Raw genomic sequence first — 18,560 nt, 5'->3', positions numbered from 1 at the left:
GTGAGTTTTGGCCTGAATGAGACTTTGAAAGTTTTACCACAGTGGAATTGGATGCCTATGGAGATAGTGAGCTCTCTTCCCTGAGATCTATTAAGTGTATGCCTATCAGCTAGAGACGCTGTAGACGGATTCTCTTTAGGTGAGAGGTTGGACTAGATGACCTCTAAGGATGTCTCCAACCTTTAACTTGTGCGTTCGGACAAAACCAAGTCCCAGATTTGCCTACATGCTTTCCCTTCATAATCTAGAAGTTAGTTTCCTTGGAAGGTCGGTACCACCACGCATGCCCCCTTTAAAAAGAGGATCCTCTTCTGTCAAATTTCCAATTCTAAAGCCTGACTGGAAAGAGTAAAAATTCCTCTAGCTTTCCCAAACATATTTGGTGATAAGCATTTGCTTTGCTTTGCTTTCATTATTCCTTCCTTTGATGTCTGATCTGAAGAAGGTCATAAAAGATACAGTGTTCGGGGTGTGTGTGTCTGTGGCGGGGCAGAATTACTGAAAAAGTACACTTTGGGTGGGGAGGAGGGGGAATCACGTCCTGCTAAGTGTGAAGTGGCAGCAGTACCCACTGTCAGCGATTCGCTGAAGAAAGAGGATAAGACGTTCTATCTTGCTTGCATTTGCTCACCCCTGACTCTGCCTTGGCTGAGGCTCTGCCCTCCCTCTGGCTGGCTCCTCCTCCATACCTCTGCACATCCCAACCATATCCATCCTAGAACTGTTCAGACGCGAGCTCCTTAGAGATGCTCTCACCCACCCAACTCCCGAGCATTTTTATCTGTACCTCTGGCCTTCCCACTTGATATCTCGTACGGAAGCTACTTACGCAGAGGTCCGATCTCCGTTAATCTTGGAGTAACGAAGGCAGGCAGGGTCCAGGGCGGTTCCAGTTTTGTGCCCCTTATGCCCCGAGACTTAGCGGGCATCAATAAATATTGGCTGGGCGAGCACAATAACGGTAGGACAATCAATTCTTCTCCCAAGTGCCCAGAGAGCATCTCCCACTGCGATGGCCCTGGAGCCCCGAAGAACGCAGGGGAGCGGTGAGGAGCAAGGCGCGTGGTTGGGCAGGACCGAAGTGCGGGCTGGGGCGGAGGGCAGAGGGCTCAGGGCTCAGCCCGGCCGGGCCACCCTCCTCGTGACTCCTCCTCCCCCCTCCACTGCTCCGAGTCAGGTGATTCCGGGCACGTGACGGGCACCACCTACCTTGCTGCTCCCGAGTGGCAGCTCGGGCGGCCAATGAGGGGCCGAGCCCGAGCGCAGAGCCTATGAGAGCCGGGCTCCGGGGGGCGGGCCGCGCGGCGGCGGCGGCTCCCGGGGGCGGTGGCGGCGGCGGCGGCGGCGGCGGCGGAGTGGGGAGGCGGCGGCCTGGCTCGGCCTGGCCTGGCCTGTCAGGGCGCGGGCGGCGGCGGCTCCAGCACCATGTCCCTGCAATACGCGGCGGAGGAGACGCCCCTCGCCGGCAGTTTTGGCGCGGCGGACTCGTTCCCAAAGGACTTCGGCTACGGCGTGGAGGAGGAGGAAGAGGAGGCGGCAGCCGCGGGCGGCGGGGTTGGGGCGGGGGCCGGCGGAGGCTGTGGCCCGGGTGGCGCTGACAGCTCCAAGCCGAGGATTCTGCTCATGGGGCTCCGGCGCAGTGGCAAGTCCTCCATCCAGAAGGTGAGCGGGGCCGCGCCGGCCCCCCGCCCTTCTCCCGCCCCCCTCCTCCCCTCCCCGGGGGTGCGGGTGGCCGCCGGGCGGGGAGGCCCCGAGGAGGGCGGCGGCCGGGGTGGCCGGCCGGGCTGTCCCAGCGCTCTTTCTCTCCTCCTCCGGGGAGCAGAGCCCGGGCGCGGCCCGCGCGGGGACCCTGGGCGCGGAACCCACGCCCCGGTCAGCCGAGGCCGACTGAGTCCCCGCGCTCCCCGAGGGGCCGGCGCGGGACAGGTGCCCGTGGTACCGCCCGGGACCTCGCCTCCTGGGACCCAGCCACTGTGCCATTCACGAAACTGAGACTTGCTCCTCGGTTCCAACTCGGAGAACTTCGCACACTCCCTCCCCGGCGCCGGTTGTGTGTGTGCCTCTTACTTCAGGTGACCTGGGTTTGCAGGGCTTCCCGGGTGAGCTCCAGGGAGCAGCGTCAGAAAGAGTTGTGACTAACTCCTTTGTAATGCCTGCTCTCGTTACTAGCACGAAGGAGACTTCACTGTGACATTAGTGGGATTTGGGGGCTCTTCTTTCACCTCTTTTAGCGCTTGTGGCCCGGTGAGTGTAATTACTAGTGATTTCCCCCCTGTTTGTATGTGGCTACGGAAGTCTGGAGACCAGGAGAATATTTACAGACCTTTGTCAATCCATGTGCTTTGGGGAAGGTCAGGAACGGATGGAGGGTTCCTCACTTTTTAGTAAGGGGGAAACGGGGGCAGGGTTGACCTCCTCTATCAGCCATTTCTCTTACACACAAGGTGAGCTGGTGATAAAATGCCAGATACCTGGCCTTTTGCCCTTTCCACTCTGTTGCAAAGGTCTCTCCAAAATAAGTCTCTGCGTGATATTCTATAGACGTGATATTTTTAAAAAGTAGCCTTCTTCCAAATTTACTGGATTACTGTGTTCTGTTTATCTTACTTTTCACATTTACAGCAAAATCTGAGTACACTTATGGTAGGTTTTTAGGAAAACTGATTTTAGTTCTTTTCACTTGTTACCATCTAAGCTTTGGGAGGAACTATCCATTGTTCTCACATAGAAAGTCACAGAAGCAAATGAGTTTTGTGTGAGAATTGAATGGATTGTGATAATTGTGATTCTTAACAGTTGCCTCTACCATTTCTTTTCTTCTGGGAGCTGTCTTTTCCCTGTCAACTCCCATTCTCTCCCCTCCCCACATACATTCCTCCTCCCCCAATATGTCACTCTACTTGGTATAATTAGTCTTTGTTTTATTTCTTCCACAAGACTGCAAACCCATTGCAGGCAGGATGCAGTCAGTTTCATTGCTGGTTATTCCTCAGAGCCTGATGTGGGCATTCTGATAAGTGTTCAGTGAATAAAACTTCTTAAACTTTAGCTTTAAGTTTTCATAATCTTAGAGCAGATTTTGGCAGAATTAATACAGTTTACAGGAAAAAAGTCAAACTGAAATGGGAGACATTGCTACTGCTAGTATTGGATACAGGCAGAGAAAATAGCAGAAAAGTTTCAGCTTTTCTGGTGATTTGGTTTCAGTAATTTGGTGTCTTCTGTCAAAAACTAAAGGATAGTGGATACCAGTGGATACATCATTCACTTTTTACCTCTTTTAAAATTTTTGTTATAGAATCAGATTCTTTATATTAATTCAGGGTGGAGTTTTATATTTTAAGTTAAAAAGTGGAGTAGTTATTAAATTGTCTTCTTTCTTTTAACAGGTGGTGTTTCATAAAATGTCACCCAATGAGACCCTCTTTTTGGAAAGTACCAACAAGATTTACAAAGATGACATTTCTAATAGCTCCTTTGTGAATTTCCAAATATGGGATTTTCCTGGGCAAATGGACTTTTTTGACCCAACTTTTGACTACGAGATGATCTTCAGGGGAACAGGAGCATTGATATATGTCATTGATGCACAGGTAGTTAGAAATGATAATGTTTATTTTTCTTTTCTGGTGGTGGAAGATGTAGGAACAGAGGAAAGTTGTTTATCTTGTCATGTGCTTCTTGCAGCTTATTTCTTTGCCAGTAGATTCCCCAACAGTGCGAGAGATGTACCTGCAGAGGTGCTTTGGGAACAGGCATGCCATTGTACAAGTACAGAAGATCAGATGACTAGGAGATGTGGTTTATATCCCTGAGTTCTAGTTAACAAGCAGTGTTCCATTTTTGTTAATGGATACTGCTGTACTCTATTAACTGTTACAGTAGTGACGTTGCTGACCGGAAAGGTCTGGTCAGTGCCTGTAATATAATGAGGAATGTGAGAACTGAGTCAGTAAATATTAAAGTGAGTAGTTTCTTTAGTTGCCCAAATTGAGTTTAGCCCAACGAGCACTTACTGAGGGCCCAGCATGTGGCGGGCACTCAGATGAATGGGACATGTCTCCATCCTTAAGAATCTTTTTCTAAGCTTAAGCATTAGTTAGGAATGCTTTCTGAGTGACAGGCTCTGTAATGGGTATTTTCATATACATGACTGAGTTAATTTCTTCACAGTACTGTGAGGTAGGTACTGTAATTCCGATTTTATGGATGAGTAAATTGAGATCACAGAGCTTAATTAAGCAGCGTGCTTAAAGTCACATTTCTAATAAATGGCAGAGCTGGGATTACTTTAAAAAATTCTATTGGGAAGAAGTGTCCATTTTCCATTTCCTTTTCTTATATTATCAGTATTAAAAATTACAAGCATTAACTTGGTAGTTGAATTCTTTATCTTGAGAGATTGAAGGTCTATTTAGTGGTATAAGTTAATGTGTTTGGATGTTTGAATATTTACGAATACTTAGGATAATATATTTTCTGTGGTTGGGGAAAGAGGTGGTTTGAGGCTTTCTTAATGTAAGATTTCTTTTTAAAAAATATTTTGTTCTGACTTACAGGATGACTACATGGAGGCTTTAACAAGACTTCACATTACTGTTTCTAAAGCCTACAAAGTTAACCCAGACATGAATTTTGAGGTTTTTATTCACAAAGTTGATGGTCTGTCTGATGATCACAAAATAGAAACACAGAGAGACATTCATCAAAGGGCCAATGATGACCTTGCAGATGCTGGGCTAGAAAAACTCCACCTTAGGTAACAACCTGTGTGTTTGATATGAGAGCCCTGAAAAGTGTGTAAATGTATTCCCATCTCTGTCATTACAAACACGTAGCTCTCTGTTACTGGTATACCCTTCCCAAATCTGTAATGTTTTTGATCTTTTCTTTGTTGAATTCAGGCAGTTTTGGGAGCTTGATGTTATTGAGAAGTTCCTTTACCCGCTTTCTGCATTTTCCCAGAGATTGAAGTCACGTGAAGTGTGTTTCTGTAGGTGTGTTTACAAATTCATCTCAAGAGATTGGAGTCAGGTTGTTTCTTCCTCATGTAAATCTGCTTTGGGACTCTGTTCTCTGTTTCATCATTTTTTTTTTCCCTTTCTTGCCTCAGTTCAAGGAATCTCTGTCACATTTGTTGTAGAACTCTGTAGCTTGAGCTTTCACAGTCTCTCAGTAGGACAAGCCTTTTAAAGAGGGTACACTTTTAAGTCTGGACTCTAATGTATCCTGTTTATGTTTTTTTAAAACACTGTATGCTTTATGAATCTCTAAAAGTTGGGTTAGGTGAGTGTATCCTATCAAGTTTAAAGAACTGCTGGTTCATAAATATCGTTAAGACATTCTTATTAAAGAATACTTACTAGATAGGATTGATGATTTGTGTACTTGGGTTTGTTTTATTTTATTTATTTTTTATTTTTTGGCTGCTTTGGGTCTTTGTTCCTGCGCATGGGCTTTCTCTAGTTGTGGCAGGCGGGAGCTGCTCTTTGTTGTGGTGTGAGGGCTTCTCATTGCCGTGGCTTCTCTTGTTCCAGAGTGCGGGGCTCTAGGCACACGGGCTTCAGTAGTTGTGGCTTGTGGGCTCAGTAGTTATGGCTCATGGGCTTTAGAGCACAGGCTCAGTAGCCGTGGCACACAGGCTTTGTTGCTCCGCAGCATGTGGGATCTTCCCAGACCAGGGCTGGAACCCGTGCCCCCTGCATTGGCAGGCGGATTCTTAACCACTGTACCACCAGGGAAGCCCTGTACTTGGGTTTTGAAAGTGTATAGGGAATATTTCCTACATCTTATTTACTTATTTTTTTTATGGTTTAGGTAGAAATGAGTAGTAAAAAATACCTAAGGAAATGTTCTTTTCATGATATAAACAGCTTAAAGGGGAAGCAGGGGAGAGACAAACCATAGCTATTTCCTTATCCCTGGTCTGTTATAATGACTTCCCTATAGGCTGAAGCCAACCCCCATTTCAACCTCTAACATTCTCTAGGGCCTTTGGCTCCAAGATCTTTCTGTTATTCTCCTAGGAAACCAGGTAGAAAAGTCTCATTGACCTTTAGCCTGGATTAAAATATGTACAAATAATTCAGGCTTTGAAAAAATTTGGCATTATTTGTAGGAGAAAGTGAAAGTATCTTCCCATAAAATTCCTCCATCTTATATTTCCACCATGAATGGTGGATTTTAAGCCATGATTGTCCTGTGTTCGCCAGTGCCCATGGGAACCCTTCTGATCCTCTTAACACCATGTCTGTGTCCCTTTCCAGGGCATCCCACCTCATTGGTAGACACCGTGCCTTTTTCCAGTTCTCTGTGGGGCCCTAGGTCTTGTTAACAGCATTAAGCTTTTATTCATTACTAGCAGGCCTATGGGTGAGGCACTATTTGATTTTCAGTTTCCAGAAACTCAGCTTACTATAAAATGCCCTGTGCCTTGGAGGTTCTTCCCTGTCCCCAGGCCTCGTAGTTCCTGTGGGACCTTCTCACATTGCTAACCTGAAATATCCTTTGGCCCTAGTGCCTGTGGGGGGGATCATCTTCGTCTCACCTGTCCCATTGTTCTAACATCTAGATTAGAGCCCCATCTAGGTAGGTTCTTAGATGTGCTCTTTGAAAGTATCTTTAAATTATGTGTAAATTGTGATATGAACAGTTCTGTGTCTCTGACTTTGTAATTTGTGTTTATAATTATACAATGGATACACTATACAACAAAGAGTATACTTCCTGCCCGAAAAGCGAAAAAGGCCTCCAGATAGCTGTTCCATTGTCTCTAGAGCCCTTGCTCTCATCCTCTTTAATATGTTATTTACACAAATTCTAAGCATCAGTTTTATTCATTTGTTTATTCTGCAAATGTTTATGAGCACTCTTCAGGGCACTGGGCCTGTAGCTGTGAGCAAGGCTGACAGAGTCTCTGTCTTCACGGAGCTTACATTCTGATGAATGAGACAGCTCAAGAGCACTTATGAATAAATGTATAGAATAATTTTAAGTACTTATCAGTGAAGAAAAATTAGGGGAAGGGGTTGAAAGTAATGGATACAGGGGTACCATTTTAGGTAGGGGGGTCAGGAAGGAACTTTCTGAGGCGGTAACATTTTAGTAGAGACCTGTATTGTATTATTTAATACATGTCACCTATCTCCTTGAGCTTTCCCTTGGTTTTTATCTTGGTTTTTGTCAGTTATGAGCTTAAGGAACCACGCTTTTTGGATCAGGTTGCAAAGACTTAGGTGAATATTCAGCTTTCTGCATCTGAAAGTGCTTTCCTGAGTACTACCTCAGTTGCCCTCTGTGTAAATGCAATAAAGGGATGGAGAGCTACAGGCCAGGTGGGGAAACTGCATTTGTCATCTTGCATGATGGGGATGGTGTGCAAGATAAAGAGGCTTTATTTGAACTTACTGAAATCAAACGTTGAGAAACTTAAAATTGTATGTATTATGATAATTGTCACTGGACTTAAGATATTTTTCAAATTAATCAAACTGTGTTGTGTTTTTCAGCTTTTATTTGACTAGTATCTATGACCATTCAATATTTGAAGCCTTTAGTAAGGTGGTGCAGAAACTTATCCCACAACTACCGACCTTGGAAAACCTATTAAATATCTTTATATCAGTAAGTGAGCTATTTAATTCACTGTAGTTTCTGGTTCCATTTTTGTTGAATGTATTTGTATTATCAAATTCTCCAAAAAATGGCTTGAATTAGTCTGATTCAAGCTTAAAGACTAATGATACAGTTAAATGTAAAATAAATAATAAAAACATTTAAAAAATGGCTTGAGTTATTTTCTGAATTTTTTCCTTAACACATTTTTTGTCTTAAAATGCCCTGATGAAAAATTTTCTCATGCTTTCTTAATTGAAAATATCTTCATGATATCTGTTTTTGAAGGAAGAGTAGAAACTGGGCTAGACTGGGTTTTGGGAATTGGACTTAATCTCTGCCTTATTGGAGGTCACATTGAAAAATTGATCCTTTCCTTACTAACTGTAATCTCAGTGTCATATTTCACATTTCTTATTTTGAGAATTCAGCTCAATAAAAAAGAATATTCTTCCAATAAATTTAGCCTTCAGCCACTATATTTTCCAAACATTGCTTTGAGGGACTCAGCATGTAGTGATCCCCAGTTGTTTGGCTTTTGGGTAATGCTAGATGTTGACATGAAACATTCTTTTATGGTTTGCTAATTGCCACATCAAGCCTTTCTGGTAGCAAGGTCATTTGAATCAGAGATTGATTATTGTTACAAAAAGGATTATTGAAAATGTAGCCTGGCTTGATTTTTGGTGGGGTGTTTTGTTTTGTTTTTTTTTTGGTGGTGTCTTAGAAAATAATTCATTTATGTAACAAGGACGGAGAGAGAACAAACTTGGTGCAATTATGTCAGTAAATCAGAGCAGAGAAATAATTCCACTTTTATTGTTTGGATAAGAGAAGTGTCTCCTAAGCAAGTACTATTTGCTCTCTTGGTTTGTTTAATTAAAAATGTTCTTGGATGTTAATCAGTGATTGAAGATCTTTGATAAGTTTACAAATTGTGGTTCTTAAAAAAATGAACACTCAATTTTGTTTTTCCAAGAATTCAGGTATTGAAAAAGCTTTTCTCTTCGATGTTGTCAGCAAAATCTACATTGCAACAGACAGTTCTCCTGTGGATATGCAGTCGTATGAGCTTTGCTGTGACATGATCGATGTTGTAATTGATGTGTCTTGTATATATGGGTAAGTTGTATATATATATATTTCTGCAAGATCTCATTGAAGTGGAAAACTACCAGTTTGATTTGTCGGGGGAATTAATTTCTGGGGCATCTTGCAAGTACTGTATGAAGTAGAATTGTTCTGACCATAGTGCTTCAACTTGGAGCATGATTTCTGTGTGGGTGGACTGCTGGGTCTTACTCCTTCAGAATAGGTGGATAAGAGTAGTGTGACTAGTGCCAGACTTACTTATCACTAAAAGTTTCACCCGCTGTTATTTGGGGGGTTTGCACTGTGTTTTCTTACTACTGTGACTTAGCGAGATTAATTTATTTAAAACACTCTGAATAACAAAGTATGTACTGGTTCCTAATTTAATCTCCGGCTTTGTGGAATTGAGGGATCCTTAATCTTTCAGAGAGCTCAGAAACAGGGAAATCAGCATTCAGGATGTGAGAAGAACTTACAAACATTTGACCTATACATCTAAGTTTCCAAAATAAGTCTCTAAAATATAAAGTCGTCTTTTATGCAAATTTACTGCGCTCTATACAGAAATTTGTAAAAGCCAGCGAAGAAGTGATTTTGTAGAGCAGTCCAGAGGACAAGTGAAAACTTCGGTAAACTTACTGGTGTTTCAAAAGCCAGTAACCTCTGCAGCCTCTGATGGCCCTGATTCATCTCGTGTGTTAACATGCAGTCTTCCCAAGGCACTTTCTTGGTGCTCTGACATTACCTTTGCTTTCTAATACCTGTGTTCTTTATTGGTTTTCCTCTCTGCTCCACCTAGTCTGAATTCCTGTTTCATCTCTCTGTCCCTACTCTTCACCTTGGTCTCTCCGACTAACTTGTCAGTGTCTTTCTACAGCTGCTCCGGGTAGGAGAATGCATTTGTCCTACCTCTTCTTTACCTGTCTATTCTTATCTACCATTCCGATCTATTTTTCAGTTTTGTGATTATATGCTCTCCTTTGTTTTTATATTCTTTCCACAGTGGAAATGAGATTTTATCTGTAGAAAATTTTTATGCAGAAAAATTTTATGTTCCCATTCCTAATTTTAAAAATGGATGAGTAGAACATTTGCTTTTTCTTTAAAACAAATCAAATTATCATAAACCAATTTTTTATAATTTAAAAAATCAAATTTAGTTATAAAGTTTATTTTCAGTATAAGGTACATTGTAAACTACATTACACATGATAAAGTACATTATAAAAAAGAAGAGAAATAGCCATTACTTCATTATTCTTAACACAATATATGTGTGCAATTTGGTATGCTTTATTGAAGTTCAGTTTGCTGCTTACTTGACTCTTGATTTACATTTTTTTGAAGGGGAACTACATGTAATTCTGACAATTCTAGTCTAATAAATGAAATAGCTTTCAGAGCCTGTAAGGCTCTGCAGGCCTTAGGATTCCACAGTATATTTGATAGACCATATTTATTTATTATAGTTTTTGCATTTACTCCTTTTTTGCTAATGGCAGTTTTCATACTTCGGGTCCTTCTTTATTTGCAGAGGGTGTCAGCACTGATTAGTGGGAGGGCAGGTTGGAAGCCCACTGCATTCCATGCATCCTAGGAGAACAAGGTGGTGTGAGTGCCTGGAATGAATGCTGCGGCAGGGGCTGGGCACCCGTAGCTAAACACAGCTTCTGTTCCAACACCGTCGAGACAGCATGATTCTTTCTCAAAAGACGTTTAGGAAACTGGGTGGAGGGCCTTATCGTTGTGCAAATGTGACAAAATGCCGAGTTGGGAAACCTATAATGAATGATATTTTGTTTTAAAACAGGTTAAAAGAAGATGGAAGTGGAAGTGCTTATGACAAAGAGTCTATGGCTATCATCAAGCTGAATAACACAACTGTCCTGTATTTAAAGGAGGTGACTAAATTTTTGGCACTGGTCTGCATCCTTAGGGAAGAAAGTTTTGAACGAAAAGGTAATGGCATTTTAAAAACCTGTCTTTATATTAAATTCTTTGTCATAATTTCTTAGGTTCATGAAAACAAGAGAAAACAGTATTGCAGTGTTAGAGGATTTATCAGCTCAAACTGCTGTTGTGCCTTCCCATCCACGTACAGTCTTGGACTTTCTCCTGCCTTCTTTTGGTCTTTTACTTTATTATTTTTAAAATTTATTTATTTTTGTCTGTGTTGGGTCTTCGCTGCTCTGCTCTGGCTTTCTCTGGTTGCAATGAGTGGGGGCTACTCTTCATTGCGGTGCGTGGACTTCTCATTGCGGTGGCTTCTCTTGTTGCAGAGCACACACTTTAGGTGCACGGGCTTCAGTAGTTGTGGCACCAGGGCTCAGTAGTTGTGGCTCGCAGGCTCTAGAGTACAGGCACAGTAGTTGTGGCACACGGGTTTAGTTGTTCCGAGGCATGTGGGATCTTCCCGGACCAGGGATCAAACCCGTGTCCCCTGCGTTGGCAGGTGGATTCATAACCACTGCGCCACCAGGGAAGTCCCTGGTCTTTTATTTTAAATTAAGTTTTTTATTCCAGCCTCTCATTTCACATCCTTCCATCACCTGTCTAACTGCGTATGGTTTGGCTTCCACCTGAGCTAGTCTGCTGAGGCTGAGAGGTTACCAGGTCTCCTTGCCGCATTCAGTAGTCTTTTCTCATTCTGTGACCTCTTCAGCCTTCTGAAGCATGTGACCCATCAGTCCCTCCTCCCTCAAGCTTTCTTCTGCTTCCCTAAAGTGGAACTCTCCGGATTCTTCTGTGTGTTTGTTTTTCTGACCACCAGTCCTGTTTCTTCTGTTTCTCTGAGTGTTCTTCAGAGCCAGGTCTCCTGCTCACGTCTTCACTTAATTCTCCTGGTCAGTGCATCTCATCCGTGGCTTCAGTTAATCTTCTCTGTGTAGTTGATTGAAAAATTTACCTCTCCAGCCCTGACTTGGGTCTGTGTTTCCACCCTGTGTTTGGAGCTGTTAGTAAGACATCTTCACTTAAATATTTGATTGTTATTTTGTCCATGGTGTCAAAAACTGATGAATATTTTCCTCTTTGTTTCATGACCCTTCCGGCTACTCTACCTCTGTTAGTAGTTATGCCATTTTTCTGGCGTCCAAGCTTAGCTATGTGCAGTCAGGTAATGCTGTGGTGTAATTGCTCTCGGGACTCTTGCAGATCATCTCACAGAGGGTGTTCTGTGTTTTCCTGTTTCCATTCTTTTCCTGTGTTTACATTGAATTTTCACCAGCTCTTACCATTTGTTTCTTGAAACTGTTTCTCGGGTGTCCTTTCCGTTTCCACTGTTGGTGGCTCCAGTCCAGGTCCTCATTCCTCCAACCTGTGGTGCTGCATTCAGCATAGATGTTGGGGGCTCAATATGTATCATCTTTTATTCTAAAGGCAGGCTAGTTTTCAGAAAATTCCTTTTATCATGTCATTTAACTACTCAAGGATCTATAGTAACTCTGTTATTCACTGCAGCAAGCCCCTGCTCTTCTGCCTGGGTTTGTGATATTTAATATTGAATGAATTAATATTATTTCACTGATGTTGATGCTAATGAAATATTTTAGATATACAAAGTTTTTTGGGTAAAACAGAAGTGTGTGTATTCAGCTTTGAGCTTAAGAACTGTAATGTGACAAGTACATATTTGTCTTCTGTGTACTTCTCAGTTGAAACCCCCTCTTGCACGTAGTGTTTTCTTTTTCCTGTGCATGATTTAGTCTTTTACTTCATATCTGTCCTTAAACAGTAGGGTATTGTGTATCTTTGTGTAAATGATGTCAAAATGTAAGTCGTCTTCTGCAAGTTTCCCGTTTCTGTTCATTCAAGATTGTTGTTGAGATTTATCCATGTTGATAGATGTAGCTCCAGTTCAGTCGTTGTCACTGCCACGCAGCAGTCTGTGGATTGCATATACCACAATTTATTTTCTTCTTGCTGGACATTTGGATGATTTTAAGATTACAAATAGTTTTGTAAGAAATGCTCATGAGCAAGTTTGCTTTTGCACATATGGAGAATTTCTCTAGAGTAATAAGTGTTTAGGAGGGGAATTTATAGAGGACATACACCTTCAGCATTATTAGGCATTACCCAATTGTTCTCCAAAGTGGCTTTATTGTTTTCACCCTGGACAGTGCTTTGTGGGAGTTCTTGTCACTTTATGTCTCTGATAATGTTTTATATTGTTAGATTGTTTAGTTATTGTCAGTCTGTTAGGTGTGAAATGGTATCTAATTTGGTTCTGATTTTTATTTCCATAGTTACTGGTTAGAGCAAGCATCTCTTTCATTGCAGGTACCCTTTTATGTCTGTTCAGGTGTCCTTTCCGGTAATTTATCTGTTCATATACTGTTATCGTTTTTGAGCTGTATCTTTTTTATGCTTCTTAGGAGTTCTTTATTTTTCTCCATTCTAATCTTTAAAAATTTTAAAAACTTCTGGTTATGGAAATTTTCAAATAATACACAAAAGTAGACTAGCACAGTGATTCCATGTATCCCTCTCCCTGCCCTCACGGTCATCAACATAGGGTCAGTCTTGTTTCCTGTATATCCTCCTCACAGCTAAATTATCATCTTTTACTCTTTTGTTGTGGAAACTGTCAAACATAAAAAAGTAGAGAAAATAATGTGAGGAACCCCTTTTTATCTTATCACCCAGGTTCAACAATTATCAAAATCATAGCCATTCTTATTTTCTTGCTACACTTTCCCCCTACTGGGTTATTTTCCCCTACTGGGTTATTTTGAAGCAAATCTCTGACATCAAATCATTTTGTCTATACAGATTCATCAGGTGTCTCTAAGAAGTACTGCTCTTTTTAAAGCACAACAGTATTACCATTAAATGTAAAAAAAAGAAAATTAACAATGATTTCATAATACTATTAAATATCCAGCCAGTGTTCAAGTTTCTTTGATTGTCAGTTTAATTTTACCATTTACATGGAAGTCAGTTTTAATGTAGTTGAACTTATTAAAATTTGTATTTTTTCCTGAATCTGAAGGACCTCCTCAATTTAACTCTAATCTGCTTATTCAGAGTCCATTCCCAGTACTTCTCCCAAAAATTCTCTGCCCCATCTCCAGTCAGACCTGTTTCTTTCCTGTCTTCCACCTGTGTGCTGTGTGTCCTCATTGCCAGCTCCCTGCTGTTTTCTTGTGATTTTGCTCTTCTTTCCTGCCTGATTAAATCTTGCCTGTATCCTCAGAGTTCTGCCTCACCCCTGAAGCTTTCATTGTTGCTTTTGCCCGGCACTTGACTCTCCCACCTTTGGCCTTCTTTCATGCCTGTAGTCACTTCAGTGTCAGATTGTTGGGATTTGTTTCTTGTGTGTTGTCTTTATGTCCCAGTATCCTCAAGAATGTAGATGCTTCACTTTCTGTTCTGTCGTTCTCATCACTGGCTTCTGTTCTCAAGTTCTCCTCTTGATCTGGAATGGTAATCTTATCTGTATTCTGGACATTAAGGAGGATTAGGGAAGGAATAGGGAAGTCTTTCTTTTAGGGAGACTTCACAGAAGTCTCACATACTTGCACTTTTCTCGGTGGCCGAAATTGGTCACGTGTCCATATGTACCTGCAAGGAACATTTTGACCAAAAGCTTATTTGGAACCCACTTCTTAAAACAGATGAGGATGGAGCTACCCTGCCTCGCCTGTGAGGGGAGCAGGTTTCCTGAGGCTCTGCCCAATGGGCCTCTCTGACACCTCCCAATCCCATGGCTCTGCTGAGCAGTTTGCCAAACTATTGTTCTGTTTCCTTCAGCTTTTCTTTGGCTGCCCCAGAAACTTGTAAAAGGAAAAGCTTGATACATCAAAAAGTATTTTACTTTCACTTTAGATTTCATTGTAAATTTTCTTAGCAAATTTGTCTTCTTAATTGCTTTTTTTTTTTTTTTTGACCCTGTTCACTTCCAGGTCCCAGAGGTAACCAGTGTTACCAATCTGGGCATATGCTTCGTTATATTTCTGGTGTAGAAATTCCTCGATTGGTTATATGTTTTTTAATACATATCAATGATTTTTTTCTGTCACCAAATGTTTCTTAGTAGATAGTATCGCAATTGACATTAAGGAGGCCTGAATTTCTTTTTCTCTCTTGCAGGTTTAATAGACTACAATTTCCATTGTTTCCGAAAAGCTATTCATGAGGTTTTTGAGGTGGGTGTGACGTCTCACAGGAGCTGTGGCCACCAGACCAGTGCCCCCAGCCTGAAAGCATTGACACACAATGGCACACCGCGAAATGCCATCTAGCCTGAATGCCAGTGGTTGGGGCTCTGTGCCAGCTTATTCTTCACTCCAGGGTCAGATGCCACGTGCTACAGGACATGAGAGTTGCCGTTTGTGGGAATCTGATGCCTGTCCCACTAGAGACAAGGGGTAGAGTTTCTCATTTGGATGAAAACCCCTTCAGCCAGTGGTGTGCAACTGAAGCCACTATTTCTTTTTTTTAAAAAAAGGCAAAATATTCTAGAGACCACAGAACTGAAGTGTCTTTCTCCTCTTGGGTATCCTACTTTAAGTAGTTGGGATATTTTGGACCTGGAGATAACACCACTTACCCATCCTTACCAGAGAATGTTGCCATCAATTACCAGTTGAAAATAATAGAAAGAACTGTGTTTTTATATGCTTCGCTTAGATTTTCATTTGAGTAGTTTCTAAAAATCCTGCCTTGCTTAAGTTCTAACACTGCCTCTCAGATTTCAGTTTTGGACCTTGCACACCTCAGACCTTCTAAACGCATTTGCTTGCTAACTCAGAAGACACATGGTCTGACTGCAGCAAAGGACATTCCTGTATTTGTTTCTGAAGCAGTGAGAAAATTTTATGCTGCATCAAGTTAAGAGCAAGGCTCAACAGTGGCTGCTGCATTAGTTCCCTTGGAAGTGTTGAACAAACTTTAAAACAGAAGAGAATTTTTGCACCTGTGTTTTGGTACCAGCTATCCGGGTTCTTTCTCCTACATTAATAAATGATTCTGATCACTGTAACAAAGGGAATTAAAAAAAAATTGTTTTACCCACAATCTCTTCCTTTTGGGAGAGAAACTCATTATGTCATTGAATTATTTAGCTCACTTTTCTTTAAACTTGATACCAGCCCCACATACCTTTTATTCTGAGCTGTTGAGAGTCTTTAAGAATTGCTGTTTTGTTGACCCTGAATGACCGTAAGGCGCTGGTGGACTGTCCACTGGGAGTTCAAGAGAGCACGTGGCACCGCGATGTGTGTCGTTAAATGTGCTTCGTCTCCAGTATTCTGATGCCAAGTGTCAACTGTGGTACTTTCTTCACTTGGATATTAATTCATAATTGTTTCTTTTTGTTGAAGGTTGATACCCTTTCCATTGACTTAAACTTCCATGTTATTTTTACTCCACGTGCCCAGTAGTCATATATTCCAAATTTACTGGACCACTTGAGTACATAAGTGCCACTGTTTAATGAAATATGTATATTCAGGTCTGTAAACCTAACTGTGGCTTGGAGTGCTTCCTGCAGACGATTCTGACTGTTGAGTATTTACATGGACCATGGTGATATCCAAAAGAAAAATGCTTTTATATTTATAGATTATTTCATTGAACTATATAAAATGGGTATCAATAAATGTATTTACTCCAGAATCAGTTTTTTATTTGCTTAAGATGTAGAAGGTTGGGGTGATGGAACGTTGGCTCTTCCCACTCTGTCATTTTATTATCCGTTTCTTCTTTGGCTGTCTCATGTGGTTAAAATGCCTTACGTTTCAGGACTTCAGGTTCTGTCCTGTTGCAAGAATTTCGTGCCTTGTGTCCAGGATCTCTCCTGGCCCATTTCTGTTTGGGGTAGGAGGTTTAGGCCCAGGTAAAAATGGTGTTTCATACCAACAGATCTCACTCATGGTGTGGAGTATCCAGGGCCTGGCATAATTGATGTATGATGTCCAAACCAGGTAGTGGGTAAGGGGATGGATGAGGAGAACACAGAATACAAAATTTGTACCGATTCCAGATTGGTTTTCATGTCTTTCAGTTTCTGAGATGCTCATTATTGACTCTTAAATGTCAGTTCTGCTTATATGGTTAGGTTGGGTCTCGATTGCTTGAAATAAAGTATACATTAGTTTATAGAAAGGAGGGAGGTAGATAGAGGTTGAAAGATCTTTAATTTCATGATTGGATTACTTTAATTTGAAAACAAATGTAAATCACAAAAACATTTTAAAAAAAGTTTAAATTACTATCTAATCCTGTATCCTTTATGAAATTATGGGGACTGAAGTCCAGAGGGGTAAAGAGTCTTGTCTAGTGTCATAGATGGGATGAACATGTAACTTAAACTCCAAATCAGGATCCTGTTGAGAGTGGAAGGGATGCCATTAATGATTATGCCAGAGCAGTGGGTGTAAACTGTACTGTTCTGGGTAAAGCAGGTGGTGACCCAGTCATAGCTCTAGTGAGTGGTGAAGCAGGGGCCTTTGCTGCAGACCTGGCAGCCCAGTGCTGTCTGCCTTCATCTCCAGCCTCAGGCTCCCATTGGCTCAATGGAGATGATGCCTCAAGGTGAGTGTACCATGGCCATAGGTGCCCAAGAAATACTTTTTCCTAGTACTGTGGGAAGCTGTAAATTCAGGGAGTGATTAAGGAGAACAGGTGAAAAATGATGAAGTAGAAATAAAGTGAATGAGGAAACAATTCAGGAAAAAGGAAACAGAAAAATCGGAAAACTGTCAAGAAGGGTTGCCTGAAATGTTTTGCATCTCGATGGATGTTTATCTGCACCAGGCTACGCCAGAGAGCTGGGCGAGATGGTGAAATAAAACCTTTAAAATCTTTTGCAGCAGGGTGTTTGAGCTCTTTCACATTCCACTACTTCTCCTGTTCACACACATTGATACGTACACATGCCCACATGCACGTGTGTACACACACAGACACGTATTTAAGGATGTCCCAATACAGAATGCTCAGGTTATTTGGAATTGTATTAATTTGCCTCCTACATTTAGAATTCTGTGTGTACACAGAAACAAGTGACTTTAAAGATAAAATTACTGTTGTGAGCTTAATGTGTGTGATTCTTGGGCTTTGTTAAGATTCTCTATCTGTCCTGTTTGTTTTGCAAATGCTGAAAGCTCTTCTAATTATATCCAGAAGAGATTAATTAGTGAATATTATTATTGTTTTTCGTCTAAGCTAGCCAAGTAACTTTAAACACTCCCCTTCTTTCCCCCAGAGACCTGAAGAAACATAGTCTTCCAAGGGACTGTAGGTGGCAGCTGGGCATAGCTGGAGTGTATTTCTATTAATAGCATCTTCCTTGAACTGCTCTTACAGAGTTGGGAGACTGGATGTAAAGAGCATGCAGGAGGGACATGAAGGGACAGCAACTACTACAGATTATTTCAGGTGGTTTCTATGTGTTACCTCACGTAATTGTCACAGTACCGGGTGAGGTAGGTCCTCTAGTCTATGCAGGTGGGGAAACAGGCCTGGAGAGGCATAGTAGTGGGTGGTGGAGCTAGACTTGGAATCCATGCAGTTTGATTCTAGAACCTGCGTCCTTAAACCACCACTTGACCTTGCTTCCCTAGTAGGGAGGGAGGATTTACTCATGGGTGTTTTGCCGGAAATGAATTCTATAGTTAAATTTTGGAAACAGCATTCTGTTGTCTCGGAGGTTTACTATGTACAGTCAGATACTAAATTCTTTGAGAAGACCTACAATAGAGAAGTCTGTTTACCTGGGTTTTCATCCCATGTTCCTAAGTTTGACTGCTCTGAGAAATGTCTATTCAAGCAGCACATAATAAATACACTGAAGGACACTTGACTGGAATGTTTTCAGTGGGAATACTATTTTTATTCCATTTTCCAGG

General features: G+C 41.7%; 1 protein-coding gene across 3 annotated transcripts; it reads left to right on the top strand.

Moving 5' to 3' along the window:
- Nucleotides 1-1,328: 1,328 nt before the first annotated feature.
- On the top strand, nt 1,329-17,562 carry RRAGC (Ras related GTP binding C). Of its 3 annotated transcripts, none has more exons than XM_057705928.1 (8): nt 1,329-1,662; nt 3,390-3,593; nt 4,560-4,759; nt 4,905-4,997; nt 7,509-7,623; nt 8,594-8,736; nt 10,517-10,665; nt 14,800-17,561. In XM_057705928.1, the coding sequence occupies exons 1-8, from the start codon at nt 1,426-1,428 to the stop codon at nt 14,949-14,951; spliced, it is 1,293 nt and encodes a 430-aa protein (XP_057561911.1). In that variant the 5' UTR covers nt 1,329-1,425; the 3' UTR covers nt 14,952-17,561. The 3 variants fall into 3 exon arrangements, with proteins under 3 accessions (XP_057561911.1, XP_057561920.1, XP_057561928.1); XM_057705945.1 differs by lacking the exon at nt 1,329-1,662 and adding an exon at nt 1,755-2,072 and having other exon boundaries at nt 14,800-17,562; XM_057705937.1 differs by lacking the exon at nt 4,905-4,997 and having other exon boundaries at nt 1,331-1,662; nt 14,800-17,558.
- Nucleotides 17,563-18,560: the final 998 nt, after the last annotated feature.

Source organism: Hippopotamus amphibius, chromosome 1 (genome assembly GCF_030028045.1).
Source record: "Hippopotamus amphibius kiboko isolate mHipAmp2 chromosome 1, mHipAmp2.hap2, whole genome shotgun sequence".
Lineage (NCBI taxonomy): Eukaryota > Metazoa > Chordata > Mammalia > Artiodactyla > Hippopotamidae > Hippopotamus > Hippopotamus amphibius.
Note: the sequence above shows the minus strand (reverse complement) of the source record. Positions and strands in the feature narration are given on the sequence as shown.